At 45.3% G+C, this 18,136-nt stretch overlaps 1 protein-coding gene across 1 annotated transcript; it reads right to left on the bottom strand.

Moving 5' to 3' along the window:
- Positions 1–10,920: 10,920 nt before the first annotated feature.
- On the bottom strand, positions 10,921–16,702 carry LOC124702577 (CLK4-associating serine/arginine rich protein-like). Its single transcript, XM_047234729.1, has 13 exons — positions 16,373–16,702; positions 15,228–15,266; positions 15,007–15,155; positions 14,726–14,801; positions 13,268–13,559; positions 13,086–13,192; positions 12,926–12,973; positions 12,632–12,838; positions 12,205–12,306; positions 11,866–11,993; positions 11,633–11,762; positions 11,288–11,374; positions 10,921–11,214 (listed from the first exon to the last, which is right to left on the bottom strand). Exons 1-13 carry the CDS (start codon positions 16,567–16,569, stop codon positions 11,190–11,192), a joined length of 1,587 nt encoding a protein of 528 aa, XP_047090685.1. The 5' UTR covers positions 16,570–16,702; the 3' UTR covers positions 10,921–11,189.
- Positions 16,703–18,136: the final 1,434 nt, after the last annotated feature.

Here is an 18,136-nt window from a genome sequence, read left to right as displayed (position 1 = left end):
CGCGTAGCGTGATTGGTTCTCGCCGGCGATGTAGGTGATGCAGGCAGGGAGAGAATGGAAGGTGGCGGTGGCGGAGTGTTTGGGCGCGGAGGGCGGTGGCCGTTAGGGTGATATAGGAGTTTCGGGTGTGGGTCCCGTCCCGAGAGAGAAGATAACGGGGTTGACCATTTAGATTGGACCTACTCAGATTCTGATTTGATTATGCGTTTGCTAAAATTTAGGAAGCAATCACCCAAGTTCCAAAACAACATATGACAAGTCACATTGGCAGGGTATATCACTGCAAAAACTATCACTTGTCTTTTGAACTAACTAAGGCATAGTGAGATTTTTTCTTGGTATAACATCTTCCCCCTCCTCCCCTCCCTCAAGCCGCGGCCACGCCGACGGATAGAGGAGTGGGGACTCGTTCTCTTCATCGTTTGCTTTTTTGTAGGTTTGTTTTCTCTGATTTTGTCTCCCTAGCGGCGTCGGCGAGTGGAAGCGATGATGACATGTTGGAACAAGGTCTCTCCGGCCTCTCCCTACCTCGTGGGTGTCTCATTCAAAGTCAGCGAAGGGCCCATGAGGGTTTGTGTCGCCGCATCTCTTGATTCTATTCGGATCTTGGCAATTTGTGTTTACCAAGGGACTTCTTCGGGTATTAGGGATCTCCGTATCATGAAGAAGTTTCATCGACGGTTACTTTTTCTTCTTCTTCTTCGTATCCGGGGCGACTGTGGTTTTGTAGACCCGTTAAGCGACTTTCCGGCTGCAACCAACAACGACAGACCGGGTCATTGAGGGGCAAAAGCGCGACACACCGTCGACACAGTATGGAGGTTGAAGACGGAAGGAATCTCAAGGATTTCGTTGTAGTTTTCATTTTTCGTGTGGTGCTTTGTACTGTTGTATGTTTCTTGTAATGCTAGGGTCCTTTTCGCAAAAAAATATCTATGCTCATATTTTATTTCATTTTTTGTGCTGATTTTTTTTGAAAATAAAAGAAAGGTAATACATATTTTAGAATCGATTAGCCTTTTTGGTTCAAAATAACTTTAATGGATTTCATTCCCGAGGATTTGTTTTTCCTTCGGAGCTTATTTGGCTCATAGGATTTGAAACCATAGCAATAGATTCTTTTTTTTTTCTTAAGCCCAACCTCATGAAAAAACATCCTTTGTTTCTATGACATCTCTGACGTACACATAACCCGCCAATCCCCTAGCACTCCCTCCATTTCACACGAGTTACATATTATGTTTAGTGTTTGGCCAAGTATAATATGTACTCCGGTGTCTATAAATGTGTCATCGGCCCGTCCTTCTACTCCCTCGGCCATATATACCCTCATGCTGCATTGGGTGGGCACACACCTTCCTCCTCCATCGCCTCTCCTCTCCCCATCCCGCACCGCACATTCTCCATGGTGCACAAGGGTGGCCAGGGCATCAGCGGGAGCGTCAACAACAGTTCTCGTAGCCTCACCATCGATGAGACCATGGCGCTCGTTGAGAATTGTGTGTTCGTGCCATCGGTTACCCGCCTCACCGACGTGTGGAACATTAGCGCGGTCGGCCTTGCTGTCCCACCAGTTCTAGAAGGATAACGACTCGTGACGATGCTCGAGCAACGCCTCGTCGTCCCAGTGCAACATTGTGTTTCGGATGCCAAAGCCCAATGCATGCTCTCCACCACACGTCAACATTGTGTTTCGAACCCCAAGTCCTAGCCGCGCCGAGTGGTGGTGGCATAGTGTTTCGTAAGCCTAAGCCGAAGCCATCGTCGCAGAGGGGCCGCCTCTTCCTCCAGCGCCGCGGAAGAAGGCGAAGCAGGAGGAGTCGGCGTGGGTGGCGGATCTACTAGTGCATGCGATGATGTGTGACCCCACCGACCTCGACGACAAGTCGGGCCTCAACAAAGCCCTTGGTGAGTCCACCTACGTCGTTTTGCCGATGACGTTTGAATGCGTCGAGTGGTGGTCAACTCAGGACAGCGACGCGATCATCGACCTCGACGCCGCGGAGGAGTCGGAGGAGTCCAACGACAACGACGATGGTGGCGACTACCGGCACTAGTAGATCTATGGTTTAGTTTACGTTTTTAATAAAGATTTGTTAAAAATTGTAAGATGTCCTAAAACCAGAATAAAATTCGACATTCTTCGTTTAAATTTATGTTTTTATTTTATGGGGGGCACATGGAGATGCCCTAACATCTTCAATAAGAAGACAATGTAATCTCCTCCTAGCCAGTGAATTCCTGATCATAGATTATCTTGATGATTGATGACTTATGATGGGAGAAAAAAGCACTGGTACACCTCGTACTTGTCAAGTGGCACGGCGATTTACACAAAAATAACCCAAAAGTGGAAGAAAAGCACAGACTGACCCTCCGGCGAAACTATTTCACCAATCTAACCCTTTTGTGTGGCGCCCCTCCCACGGGCGCCACACATGCCCATGTGGCTCCCCTCCCGCCGGCGCCACCGACCCGGCCCGACGTGGCCCCCTCGCCGCCGAGCCGGTGCGCCCATCCGACGTGGCAGCATGTGTGGCGCCCCTCCCAACGGCGCCACACATGCACTTGTAATCCCCCCAAAACATACTGTAAGACAAATCCTCTGGGACTTAGCCGTTTTGCGAGGCTCGATGTGTGGCGCCGATGCCACGGGCGCCACACTAGCATGTGTGGCGCCGATGCCACGGGCGCCACACATCCACTTAAGTGTGGCGCCCGCGCCCGCCCCCAGCCCGACCATCTTCTTCTCTCGTTTCTTCTCCTCTCTCCCTCTCTCCCCCAAGGCGGCCGGCGGTTCCTCCTCCTCCCTCTCTCTCTCCCCCAACAAATCGGCCACAAATTCATCGGATCTGACCGGCCAATCTCTTCCCCATCCATTCCTCAAGGTAATCCCCTTCGAATCCCTCACATTCATCCACTAATTTCATAGATCTTGCTAGATTTGCACATGAACCCTAGACATGGAAACTAGATTTGAAATGGCTATGTATGTGTTGAATGTGTATGTGTAGGAACCCTAGATATGTAGGAACCCTAGATATGTAGGAACCCTAGATATGTAGGAACCCTAGATGTGTTGAATGAAATTTTACATGTATGTGTTGAAATCCTTATGTATGTATGTGGTGAAAGGCAAAATTGGAACTTAGCAAATGCATTCTATTGTCTTACATATGTCTATTATGTGCCTAGGAATGGTATGTCTTACGAAATTCATATGTGTGATGTATTTGGATATGAACTCTCATGTATGTGTGATGTATATGTGATTCGAAAGTTAGATATATTCTCATGTATTCTTGATGGAATAACTCATATTTGTTAGGAATGTATGTGTGATGGCTTATTTGGATATATTCTCATGTATGTGTTGCTCATATTTGGTATGAATGGCTCATAATATGTTGTATGTGTTGCTCATACATGTAGGATGGTGTGGCTTCTGGATGAAGAGTACGACAGGGAGCACCGGGCTGTTCATATGACGGAGAGGGGAACGGATCTTCACCCTTTGAAGATTCGTTACCATGGCACACCGGATATACCTTATGACGAGAGGTACACGGAGTTCATCCGGCCTACCGGTCTTATGCCGTTCATATCCCTTGTAAGCCGTGGGGGGCCACACATGAACCCCTCGGCACTCACCGCCCTTGTCGACCGGTGGAGGCCGGAGACTCACACCTTCCACTTGAGGGCCGGCGAGATGGCCCCTACTTCGCAGGATGTTTCCATGATCCTTGCACTACCTATTCGGGCGAGCCACCTGTGTATGAACACAGCTTCGATGGGTGGCGCCGGCGAGATGGTGGGGCTTATTGGCGGGGCTCCTCCGCCGCCAGTAAAATCCAAAGGAGAGAGTTCCCGCCGGCGCGTCTTTCACTTGGATCGAACTAACTTTGCGGAATGCCCCATAGAGGCCGACGAGGACACTCGGAGGACGTACGCCCGCGTGTACTTATGGTACATGATTTCCAGGACTCTCTTTCCCGACCGGTGGGGGTAAGCTGGCCCATTGGTGTTGGCTGAAGGCGCTTACGGTGTTGGACGCCCGGTGGAGTTGGGGAACAGCGGCACTTGCCTACCTCTACCGGCAGGTGATGATTTGTTCTATGTACTATTTTCCTATAGTAGTGCGCTACACAAAGTAGTAACCAAATATCTTATGTACGCAGTTGGACGAAGCTTGTCGCGGGGCGGGAGCAAGACGGGTAGCGGCGGTATTGGTGGATGCATGCTCCTACTTTCCGTATGGAGCCGGGACCGCCTATCGGTTGGGCGTCCCGGGGTACTCAACGAGACGCCATGGCCTCATTTCCCTCACTTCTCGATCGGGAGCCCACTTGGGCATACCTTTGGGACAATGTCTCGGAGATGACGAGCGATCCAATGATCATGTACAGCAGGTACACCGCGGAGTTGGACACTCTTACCGCCGAGCGAGTAACCGATCACCGCGGAGTTGCAATCCTAGTTTTGATTGATTCTACTGGCATCTACTAAATAATTGTATGTCTGCAGGTGGAATGGGAGCCATATGGTAGCTACTACCGTATTGGCGCGGCGATGACTGACCTAAACCCCAAGTGCACGGAGGAGGCGCGGTTCTGGCGTATGCGCTGCCCACTCATATGCATGTGGCTTGTTGAACACCACCAGCCGCAAAGAGTGATGAGACAGTTTGGGCTGTATCGGAGTGCCCACCAATGTGGCAAGACACGGACAAGGCGCTTCACGGGTAAACTTCCGGAATCATGCGATGGAAGATTCTTGATAGAAGAGGTACAAACTAACTTGTTGATTCTTGCGAGGCTTGATAGGCAGCGGCGAGAGGAAGATCACAAATTGGCCGGTCCATCATAGCGGCCACATCACGAGCGTTCCAACACCGCTTGGAAGCGGCACGGAATGCTGACCTCGAGCAGATTGTGCCTCACGACTTCACCGCTTTCAACAACTACCTCGAGTGGTTCCATCGAACACGCGTATCGAGTTAGTGAAGCGCGCGTATCGTGAGGAGATCTTGGACGACCCCATCCGAGTTCGATGAGGTTGGGCAAAGCCAGCACGACACTTTTGCTCGCGAGAGGGAGATCGACTTCTATTGCTTCCGAGCTGAACTTCGTGGTAATGGATTCTCTCACTAACTAGTACATCATCTAGATTGCCATGTGCTCGCTTAAATTGTGTATGCTATGTTTGTCACAGCGGGAGGAGATCCGGAAAACAGGCGAGGAGTGCGAGGTTGTGTGGGAGCGAGCCACACGGATGAAAAGCTCTGTCGGACCGTTGCGGAATTTCGTTAAGGTATGATCACCAACTTTGAATGTACGCAATTATGTTCCGGTGGCTTTGTAACCGTGAGTTCCATGACGCGTGAACACCGCACGAAAGATGCGGCGGTTAGCGAACTTGCTAGGTTGCCGCGAAGGCGAAATCCCTACATCCTCCTCTTCGAAGAACATGTATGGACTATTTTGTTGCTGTGAAACATGTTCTTACTAATTTCAACTTTTGTAATCTCATGTGTTCATGTTTGTGCAGATTCCTCCCGAGGACGACCTAATTCCGAGTCAAGGCGTACTTCCGAAGCGTACCTCCAAGCAACGGTCAGCTTACCAGTTGAAGCCAAGGGGCAAGGCTCCAAACCGGTACACTCCGGAAGATTATGTCAACCGAGGAAAGAAGGTTGTCACTGAGGAGGATGACGGGCCGCCGCGGAGATCAGCTATGTCGAGGATGAGGAACGACGAGCCGTTCTCTTCGGAGGAGGAGGAGGAGGAGGAGGAGGAGCGGTGAGCGAGAGCCGGGAGCAGCAGCAGCGGGAGCGAGCGAGCGAGCAGCCAAGGCAGCGGACGAAGAGGATGGCCGTCCGGAAGCAGCCCGTGAGGACGACACGTCGAGGACGACACTAGGATGTGCTCCGTGTTGTTGTGAACTATATCTTCATAAGTATCGATTTGTGAACCCTATGTCATTTCGAACCATGGTCTGTAATGCTACTTGTTTGAATCTACGTGCTACAATGTGACCTATGAAGTGTTATATGTGTATGTCATGAAATTGCTACTTGTTGTGTCCAATGTTGTACTCGTAACTGTTGGAGTTTGGTAGGATTTTTCAGGTTTTTAACACAAGTCAGTGTGTGGCGCCCTTCACAGTGGCGCCACACTGCACTGTGTGGCGCCCACGGCATCGGCGCCACACATGCCAACCTATATCAACTATTGGGTCGAAAACATCCAGGGGCTTCGGACGATAAGTCCTTAGCCGTTTCGCGAGCCTCTATGTGTGGCGCCCGTGGCATCGGCGCCACACATGCTAGTGTGGCGCCCGTGGCATCGGCGCCACACATCGAGCCTCGCAAAACGGCTAAGTCCCAGAGGATTTGTCTTACAGTATGTTTTGGGGGATTACAAGTGCATGTGTGGCGCCGTTGGGAGGGGCGCCACACATGCTGCCACGTCGGATGGGCGCACCAGCTCAGCGTCGATGGCGCCACGTCGGGCTGGGTCAGTGGCGCCGGCAGGAGGAGAGCCACATGGGCATGTGTGGCGTCCCTGGGAGGGGCGCCACACAAAAGGGTTAGATTGGTGAAATAGTTTCGCCGGAGGGTTAGTCTGTGCTTTTCTTCCACTTTTGGGTTATTTTTGTGTAAATCGCCAAGTGGCACGCCGCACGCCGATGGAATTCCCCGAGCTGCATCCCAACACGCTCACCTAGGTAGGAGGCGCTGGTCGGCGATGCAGCGTTCGGACTTGCGAAGCGGCGTGCGAGTTGGGGCGCGTTTGGACACGGCGTCGACCATGGTGAAAGAGAAAGCAAACAATTCGGTGCTTTCGATTCACCCGAGCCCGGTGTCTGCTACTGGCTTGTCTTCTTTATTTACCGATGCGCCGATCCTTGCATAATGGCTGCATTGACATCCGAAACCTGCTCGAACTTCGTGTCACTGCTGTCTTGATGCTCCTCCCAGGGTTCAAACTTTCTCGCGATAAGATTTACAAATGGGACAAATGCAATGAATTGATATAAAACCTGTGGCACCCAGGATCAGGTTAAGACAAATATTATATCTCCGTCTGATATAAGTTTAACCTCGAGCTCGAGAGACTACAGTGAGAGAATCGGTAACACAACAGTGACTCTACGACTCAAAACCATATATTACAACTCTTAGCAGAGTAAGATCCAAATTATTACACGCAGAGATTGACCCAACATTTAACAAGCAACGGAAAGCAAATTATGTTATTCTACACAACAAGATAGCAAATGGCTTAAGAAGCCATAACATAAAATAAGTCCCAGGCTGCTCCGATTACCCTATTTATCCTACTGTACTCACTTCACATCGGTTTAACGACAATGCACGTAGTTTAAAATAAAATTTAACCACTAAATTGGTCAACAAAATATAAATTACGATATATGTCTACAAAATCTATCATTAGATTCATATTTTACAAAAAAATGATCTAATTTTCTTGACATATATTTTATATTGTATTGATTAAAATAATGGTCAAAACATTTTCTTCACTTGCATGCGTGTATGTTAAACCGATCCGGGCGAAGTACTTATTGTACTTTTAATAAATTTGAATTTTCATTATCCTATTTATTCAACAAAAATAAGAGTCTATAGTCGAAAGTCGACATGTGGAAGTGAGATCTCACTTATCGAACTAGTCCCACTTACACGTCTCTAACTTCCTATGATCCTACACCGTGAGCAACCTAGCGGGTGATTATTTCAAAGATCACCCCCCCCCCCCCCTCCTCCTTCAAACTTTGGTGAACTGAAATACATGAACGGCCATGTACCTCTTCGTAACCAGGGGTGTAATGGTTAAAAATGTAAAAAGACATAACTACAAGCCCTAGGGTAGCCGTTTAAGTCTATATTGTTCAGTAGTCAGCTGCGCAGATAAGGTGTACGCTAAAAACCGAAATGTCCGTGGGTAAAATATTCCGTCGACCACATCGGCTGGTAGGAACATGAAGTACATCTAGTATATATATATGAGGGTATATATATGGCTCGATATGAACTTTTTGCGGGCTAAAAGAAGAATGCACTAGGGAAAACTTACCCCTTCAAGTTTTGATGAGGGGGGACACCGAAGCAAGCCTCGAAATATATATTTCTTCAAAACTTTAGTTAGATCTAACCCTTTTTTATCGCCAAACGCTCACCCTGTCGAGGTACCACGTACAAGGCTACCGGTAGAGCCTCTCGAGGTACAACGTCTAACTACACCGCTAGAGAATTTGGAGGTACCAAAATGAGTTAGAACTTGCTAAGTTTAAAGAAGTTTTAAACTTTCATACAAGAGTCAGATTTTTCAAAATTGCCGCCTAAATGTGGTTGCCCGGGGGCTTTCTCTTTCTCCCCACAGTTCGAAGCACCGCGAAACGCGAATTTATACAGGTTCGTGGTCGGTGGATAAACTGGGCCGCTTAAATTTGTGTGTTTTGGGTCAAGAACAAGTGTAAAAAGAAAAAAACAAGTGCAAATTGTCTGATGGCTGTCCAAACTGCTGGGTGTTGTTTGTCTGCGAAATAAAGAAGTGCCGGAATGTCTTGCCAGGACAACCTTGTCTTCATCAAAACCAAGTCAGCGAGATTTTGGAGCTCTACACAAGTGGAGAAAATGAAGTGATAATGAGTCGATGATTCTCCCGACGTGTCGATGTCCCGGGACCACTCCTCTTGAGATCAACGGTCCCAGCTCCCAACTCCAGAGGGAGAGTGATACTAGGAGGGAGACGGACGACGTGGAGACAAAGGCCTCAGCTTCAAACTCCACTCGTACCGTGCGTGCACGCCCATGTTTCCCTCGTGCTTTGAGTCTCCCTTCCTCAAAGCCACCACTCTTTCTTTTCTCTTGGGTTCTGAGGCCAAGTAATTTGGTTCTAGTCCGTTTTCGCATGTGGACACATCTTCCATGCATTTTATTTGTCTCGAATATAGATGTATTTAGACAAATTTTAATTCTAGATATATTTATATTAGTGATAAATAATATGAATTAGAGAGAGTAAGTAAATTCTAGGGACTATATTTATAACACATTCACAGCAAAGTCAGTTTCAGAGTGATATGGAAACCGAGATCTAAAAAATGGTAATTATGGTCCAAGTCCAAGTGACGATGAGGTTTTGGCTTGGTGATTCGTGACTTGGATCGATGACATCGACCATCTTCAAGTAGGACTACATCACATGAGAAATTCAAAGTCTAAACTTACAGGGTGAAAGCCCAAGGTCTGACCTTAATTGTTTATGTCTGGCAATGTCCTTGTTGAAGGCTTTGTTTTGTGAGCATGGACTTTCTACTAGGCAAAAAACTATGACCTATGATCAGCGCGGTGACGATGTTTGTGCATTGTTCCCTTCTTAGAGACGTCCCTTTTGAAGAAGATGAATTTCTGGTGTTGCCTTGGTGGTGTTTGGTCCACATCCATGTAGCGATACTTCTTTTTGTAATTTTTCTTTATTTTTTAGCTATGTGCATTCATAATTGTCACTAAAGTGCACGCTGGATGTAATTGGTATCTTCGCTATATTGATATGTTCTTTTTGTCGAAAATACGTATAACACATGGAACCAAAGAAATTTTCATGCTCCCTCCTATCCACAAAAATATTGGGGCTTTGGTTCAAATTTAAACTAAATTGAACTAAAACCTCGTCACACGTGTCTTAGCTCGTATTAACATGAAAACCGTATTGAGCTTGGCATTGGCATGCCCTAATTCCGATTTAACCACACTCGACCTAAAATAAGATCCACTTGTAACCCGTACAAGACTGCATGCCTGTGTACATGCACGAGACCTTTTTGGATTCAGGCGCCAGAAGTCCAAAAGCATCTTAAGCACGCCGGGAAAAGGGTGAGAGAGAAAAGACAGAAAATGTCATGTACTGTACTACTCCTATTTGTCGAGTTCGTGCCGCGATTTGATTTGAAAGGTTCCATCTGATTAGCCACTCCATCAAAGTCCGCGACGTCGCTCCGTATATGATCGACTCGGGGTTGTAAAGCTGCACGTCCTTGAGAAAAGAAGTGCTTGGCCTTGAAATTTTCAACGAAATCAACTAAAGCCGATGAACCCGATTACCCAACAGATAGCAGCATGCTAGCTTGATGACAGGACGTGCCGAGTTTCAGGCTTTCAGCTCATCCTTTTTTTTTGAGATGCTTTCAGCTCATCCTACTTGTGTACTATGAGAACGAAAAGGCACGAATAGATTGTCGCAAGAATTTATTCACGTGGAGAGGGTATATTAATCGGATAATGTGTCACAATCTTCACCAATTACACTGGCTACAATTGAATGGAAGTTACCATCCAGACATCAAATTTTATCTCCCGACCGCATTGGTCACCAGTACATCTCTATTGGTCACCACGCACCAGTACTACATCTCTACCATCTACCATACACCGGGTCACGCTCTCGATGACTAATCGCAGCGATGAATTCACCAAAGTCCATCTCCAACACAAGTGCACAAGGTTTTTTCTTTTAACAGAGCAACTCCAGTCTCCAGATCTAGTCCCTCTCAACCTCACTGCGATGCGATGGCATAGCATTCAGCAGGTTGCAACTTGCAACCTCAGAGAATACCATTCAAAAAGTTTTCACTATAATAAATCTCCCTCTCAAATCATCTTCCATCTAAATCCTTCCTACTCGTATTAAAAGACCTGTTTTATGTTTTTTTTTTTTTTGAAGAATCGATTATGTGTCAGGTCGTGCACTTGCTACCAAAACACAAGAGGCCGTTTTAACTCTCGCGTGCAACCTCACGTGCAGAAGGACTTGGAGCCGGCATTCACGTCAGGATGCCGTTGAAGCTCTCACGTGCACAAGATCGTTCAGGAAAACTATTTTACTCCGAGCCAAATACACTACTGCAACTGGTAGTACATAATCCGTCAACAGTACTTCCCATGTAATACAAAATTCAGCCAAGCGAATCAGTCTCCTCTTTGGACCATAAAATGGCCATCCATTTGCTGATAATATGATAATCGCAAAGATACAGTAGTTCTACACGTTATCAACAATGTTGGGATCCATGGCTTCGCTGATCGGTACACGAATTTAAAGCCAAAGTAAATAAAACAGAAGCACCAAGCACCGAAGACAACCACGGAGCTGGCTGGGATACTTTCAGTGTCTTGATCTGCTTCTGTACCTGCAGCGTGACCGCTCTTCAGATGGTATACATCCTAAAATCTTCTTGAACATACATATCTACCATATATTACCTTGGAGAGCGAGAGGGCGAACTCGAGGGTGAACGGTATCTTCTTGGGCTCCTGCTCCTGCTACGGCTTCTGCTATAGTGTCGCTTTCTGCACATGAAACCATCATACTTACTAAACATGGCATATTGGAATAGTAAACATCTGGCGTTCTCGACAAAATCATGGCAAGCTGAGAAAACATAGTTTGCTACAGTAGTAAAGTTTAAAATCAAAATATATTTTTTGGGCAAAATCAACAATGATGCAACTGTTTGCATTACAAAGAAAATGCAGCAAGCTTATATTACGATCCTCGACTAACCCACAAACTTAACAACGCTAGGCGACAGTGATTGAATCAGGTACCTTGGTGGAGAACGACTAAGACTTCTACTCCTGCTACGGTGCCTGTATCGACCCACTTCTGCAAGTTTTTCCTGCCTTTGTCGCTCCTGTTCTCGTTTCTTTGCAGTCTCCGCAGCAGTATCTTTCTTAACTGTAGAGACAAACAAAAGCTTAGAATAAAGTACATATGAAGATACATGATTAGCACTGCGCAAAATTACGAATGCGGATAAGAACGAAAAAACGTGGCATACTTTGCTTGTTAAGCTGTTTGCTCATTATCCTTTTAAGACGTTCTTGTGGTGTTTCTTTCTTTTCAGCCTGGGGAGTTTTACCAACTCCTCCAGAAGCGCCCTTTAGTTTCGCTAGTGCTGATGGTGCGCTGTCAACCAGAAATACACCAAAGATTAGTACTTGCCAGTTAAGACTGAACATGGACACGACTATACTGGTACCATATATATGCTGAAGGTTAGGTAGTGTATAATGACTGCGAAAATGATGTAAAGGCTTCTAGGCAAATACACAATCACAAGCAGCTTGGTTGCACCTACAGCTGCTCTCTTCATAACGTTGTAACTATGTTGACAAACCTGATAGGTGGTTTCAAAATTTTAGAACTTTTTTCCTGTTCCACAGACAAAGAAGATGCAGGATCACTGTGAAGTGCCTCCAGAATTTGGACACCTGATGACCTGCAAGAATGAAGGACTGTTATAGAAAAGAAAAAAAAGGTAGGAGCAAAGAACTTAGGTCAGAAGCTCCATAGCTGATAGTAGGTGTATGTACACTATATCTCATTCCTTTCAAGTAAACAACATAATACAGTCTCTTCCACATGTCTATCTACCAATCAATCATCATTTTATGCCATAGCAATACCATTGAAACCTTGTCTTCACCTATCCTAATTCTGACACATATAAGTTTTACGATAACAAGCCCCTGCCAGTAAGCTGCAGTGGATAAATGACACCCCAATGTATCTTATTGCAAATATTAAAGTTCAAGTTCCCCGACCGGTTAGGTATGCCAACTCGTTTTGGAGACGAAGGCGGAGAGATCCCTGTAACTTTCAGGTCACTGGTGTCTTCTGAACCTCCAAATTCAGTAATGTATTCAACCCTTGGAGGCTTCGCCTTGCTTCGATGGTTACTTTCAGCATGTGAACCACGGGCGTGACGTCTAGAATATGAAGGTGAACGAGATCTTGATCGTGACCTTGATCTGTCAAATGAAATACTATGCAGGTCAAGCAAAGCAAAGAACTTTGCAAGCAAATTGCTCCAGTCAACACAAGGCATAGTAGCATACCTTCTGCCCCTTGAATATGCTTCATATGATGGGCTTCTCCTTTGTTCCCTTGATTATAATATATATGATGTTAGAGCACTTAAGCATGGTAGTCAATACAACTGCCACACAGTTCTCTTTTTACTCATTCAAAAGCTGATAGGCTGATAGCTGCTGTTACCTATAAGGGTCATGATAAGATACCCTTCCAACAGAACGTACTGCCTCCCTCTCTCTTTCCCTCTCAGATTGAGAAGCCTTCCTTCTTTCTCGTCGACTCAACTTTTTCTGCATACTTTCTTATGTTAGTTCTTACAAGAGGCAAATAAAGAGACACTTATCTGAAGCTATTGAGGTACTAACAATGGATGGATCGCCTTTAATAATTTCTTTCTGCCGCTTCTCTTCTTCTTTAACCTTTTTGTCCATGTAAACAAGCCAGTTATATCTTTTCACGCCAAATTCCTTAGCTAAATTTTCCATTCGCTCATCACTGCTATCATCACTACTGAAGTCCTTGCCATCATCTTCTTCTTCCTCTTCATCTTCATCGTCACTGTCTAGATCATCAGAATCTTCATCTCCGTCCCCTTTATATGAGTATCCAACCTGCGAATAGGAACCTTTGCTAGTTGGAGTCTGCGAGGATTGAGGCCTGCCGAAAAAAAGAAAAATAACTCAGAAAACTGGACCAATGAAAGAAACTGGCAGGCCTAATAAATATAATTGCCTAACTAATCTAGATATATTTCCATCATGCCAACAATGCTAATTACACCAAATAGTAAAAACATGGGTAACTTTCACACCTGTAACGTATATAACAGAAAAAAAATGCAAGGGAAACAAAACTCGAACTGAAATTTTCAACTCCCAGAACAGTTTTCTATAAAATCTGGCATATAGAATATTTAGTTGAGAAAGTATTGTTGTTATATGTAATTTTAAATAATTTTCTCTAAAAACAAACATTAGTGCCTTCAGTTATCTTCATTCACATTGTACACCTTGATAGATAACTCTGGTTTACTTCAGCACAATGGAAAACGTTACAGATAGTCTTTCCATTAATAATCTTGTTCATGTGACTGGTCTACCAAATGGCCAGCTTTTTAGCTTGTATTACATGCTAACTTGATGAACGTTTGATCTATATATGAACAATAGGCTAATAAATTTGATTATATTTATCCTTTTTGGATTAATAAATACTATAAACCTATATAAACTTGCAACAGAGGCAACCTAGCTGGCTCATTCCACAAATTTGTAATAAGTTACAGATTACATAATTTAGTGCTTCTATGCACGATAAACATATATTCACATATTTAGAGTCGGGAGTGATGAGTTTGGAGATGACTTTGGCCATCTGGGTCACCCATTAATAATAAATAACCATAAGTGTTGTATCATTTATTTATCCATGTTTAATTTGGTAGAGCACATAAGAGCAAGTACAATAGAGTCCAGTCAGCTGACTATAAGACATTAAATAATATATTTTAGATGAGTTGGAGGAGAGAGAAGAGGAGAGAGAAGGGAGGTGGGCTACTATGCAATAGCCAGCTCTTGCACGTGCTCCTAGGCACCTTGTGAGAGTGAAAGGTGGGCCATATATTAGTAAAGTACTATATTCTTATAGCCAACTATTGTACATGTTAGCTATATGATGACTACAAATGATATGACATCTTGTTATAGCCAACAGTTGGCTATACTATTGGAATTGCTCTAAAGCACTCCACTTCAACTCCTTTGAGCATCACATAAGATATTCATTTAAGTAACTAACAGATAAAAGTGGAATAGTAGGCTTACTTCTCAAAGCTAAAAGGAAGAATAGCTTTTGCTTCCAACTCTTGTGCAACATGTTGCAAACCTGCCTCATCAGAAACTGCAGAGGAAAAAAGGAGAAATCCGTTTGGGTAACTAACATTAGGAAGCAAAAAAGACCAGAGCGATAGACAAGTAGGATCCTCTCCCAAAAGCAAAAAAAAAACTGAAGCACATAAGGATGAACATATAAGTAGGCAAAATGGAAGAAGGATAGCAAATCCTATAACAATGGCAACAAACAAAGAAACCAAAAAGGTACCGACATCCTCTGCGACGATGCTTAATCAAGTCCCGGTAACGTTCAAAATTAACAAATTCCTCTAACTCTTCATCTTCTTCAGATTTTTCCTGAGCTCGAAAAGGCCGAGAGCTAGGGTCACGGATGAAATCAAGCAGTGCACGGCCATCAAATCTGCATATCGATAGAATGGAGATCAGCTTTCTTCCTCTTAACATGGTTTAACAGCTCACAGATGATATGTACCTGTCAATCAAAACATCTTGTTTCCCATTCCATGGTATCCTGCAATACAATAAGTTCGGTACGTGAGTAGTACCATTATCAAAATTGCAATGCTTTTTTTTCTTTCTAGACAAACCGGAAGAGAGCAGAAACATAACTGAGTGATTGACATATATTCAAAACTTAGCCCATGTTATTGCAGTGTGTTAAACAAAATTCGAAATGATCCTACTTTGCTAGCACTCCATCACATGTCAGATGAGTTGTTTAGGGTCATTTAACACATTAGAAAGATATAAGAACTCAGAATCATGTACACTTCGAGCACTCCTGCAACCCTAGAAGCTGCTATGTTTGGTTCAGGCACAAACAGATATATCTTCACAACACAAATCCTGGTGAATTCATTAACGCTGCCTAGATTTAAGTTCATTTCGATGAACACATATTATTCGTGTGACAACAGTGGCTAAAGTTTGAGATAAAACCAAATGAAATGCTTCGAGAAATGATACTTTTGCAGTTTTGCTAGTAATGAATTTGCTTCTATAGCTAATTACTAGAGCAATCAGGAACAATATGTAAGCTCCAACATTGATGTTTAAACTTTAATTCAGTCTAGCCAGCATGTGAAAAACATAATTCCTGGCTTTTTGCAGCACATGGCTCAAAATTAAACATCTACACGAGCAAATCGTAGTAAAGCAACTAACATTCACAGCAAGGACCTAATCAATCTATCCATTGACACATGGCTGAATCTAACCCACTATGGAAACAAAAAACACATTTCATCAACTACACCACACCATCAAAGCCCCTAGCAAGTACCACGGTACATTTAGCATGATCACATGAAATTGGAAACAAAATCCAGTCGTTGGTAGAATGAGAGGTGCCGCAGGAGATGCAACCTAGCTAATCGATGAATCACTGGCCATTCCCGCCTACGGTTACTAGTTTACTGCTAGCACTTGTCAGAGGAATCTACTGGTGGCACAGCATCAGGAAACATAATCTGCATCCATAGCGCAGTGCCAATCCATCAGACTGACAGCTAATTTGACCGAATTCAGCATACTTCTGCCACGACAAGCAAGCAACACATCACATGAGATCAACTGGAGAGACAAAGTGAGGGTGAGAGAGCGGAGGGAGGCACGCACAATCCCTGCTGGTCCTCGGTGGCCTGGTAGAGCGCGTCGTCGCGGTGGACGCGGCAGCGCGCGCCGGAGACCTGGAGGGACTGGTGCGGGTCGCCGCGGCGGCGGGCGAGGTAGGCGGCGCGCCGCTGCGCCCGGCGCCGCGCGGCGTCCATGAGCTCATGGACCTTCTTCTCTGACCGCCGTGCCTCGTGCCACATCGCGCCCCTCCTTCCGGAAGGTTCTAGAAGCCCCGGAGAGGTGGTATTGCTTTAACCTAACCCTAGACGAAGGTGCTGAAGGCTATGGTGGAACCAGAGAGGTGACCAGGATGCGGAAGCCTAGGACCAGGAGGATTCCTCTCGAAGGTGGGGCCTCATGTCAGCATACCGTGATGTACTAGGACTAACAAGTAATATGTCTTAGATTTAGGCAAATTTAGTGTCTCAATACATGCAATTTTAAACGAATTTAAAATACTATATTTTTTGACGGAAAGAGCACATTTTGCGAGATAACTACATCTGTACGCGAAATTTATATTGGGAACAATTTATAGCATACAAACTTGTGAAGTGCAACGACCAATCTATAAACTAGTCGCACAGGTACAAATCACATCTACATCTACATCTACACTACTTAAAAAGGAGGAACATGTTACCTATTCTGCCACCTTCCACTACGAATGATTTGGTCGTCCTAACTTTCCACCCGCCCGCGCCAACTTGGGTCGTGGGGCGCGCCAGAAATCCTCTTACTTTCCGTCTCCTGCCTTCTTCCGTTGTTGACCATCGTCCTCGCAAATCACGCCCTCCTTCCTCGTCCAACTCCGTATTCCCTGTAATTTCTCTCCCACAAAACATTCCCACAATGCCGGATCCAAATCAGTTGGGCCTCCTCGCCTCATCTGATGTCGCCACCGCCACTACGCAAGCCGAGATCGCTCCGACTACTCGACACCGCACCGGCCTCTCCACCTCCTCCACGAGCTCCTTGACAGCCTAATGTGGCCGTCGTTATCCCCTACTGTTGCATCACGGAGATTCAGCATGGTGGCGCATGAGAGGAGCCGTGCTCGGCTGGAGCTAGCAACGACCGCTTGTGGGAGGGCATTGCATCGCGCCTCCCCGACTTTTTCATTTGAGAACTTGTCAAAATTAATTAAAGTGTGTTTTAATTTGAGGACTTGTCAAAATTCAAGTTAATTAATGTATCAATGCTAATTATATAATTAATGAATCTCAGGGATGTTCATACATGATCGATATAGGCCATATATAGCTATCCACACGCGACTGTGCCTCCCCAGCTTCGTCGCACCATCGCGCCGCCTCCTCCTATCCCTAGCCTCGACGCGGCGGCGCGGGTACGGCTCCCCTCCCACCTCCTCCTAATCATATGTGCCCTCCCATCTGACCCGTGGTGCCCCATCTCTACATCACTAGCGTCGTCCCATCCCATATTGCCCAGTTGGGGATGGAGAAAGAAGACCACGGCGGGGCTTGGGATTGGAGTGATGATACGTCTCAAACGTATCTATAATTTCTTATGTTCCATACTAGTTTTATGATAATACTCACATGTTTTATATACACTTTACATCATTTTGATGCATTTTCCGGCACTAATCTATTAATAAGATGCCGAAGCGCCAGTTCTTGTTTTCTGTTGTTTTTGGTTTCAGAAATCTTACACAGGAAATATTCTCGAAATTGGACGAAACAAACGCCCACGGTCTTATTTTCAACGGAGCCTTCCAGAAGTCCGAAGAGGATACGAAGAGGG

Source organism: Lolium rigidum, chromosome 3, assembly GCF_022539505.1.
Source record: "Lolium rigidum isolate FL_2022 chromosome 3, APGP_CSIRO_Lrig_0.1, whole genome shotgun sequence".
In the NCBI taxonomy this organism is placed as follows: domain Eukaryota; kingdom Viridiplantae; phylum Streptophyta; class Magnoliopsida; order Poales; family Poaceae; genus Lolium; species Lolium rigidum.
The sequence above is the reverse complement of the archived record's forward strand: the minus strand, read 5'-3'. Positions and strand labels throughout refer to the sequence as shown.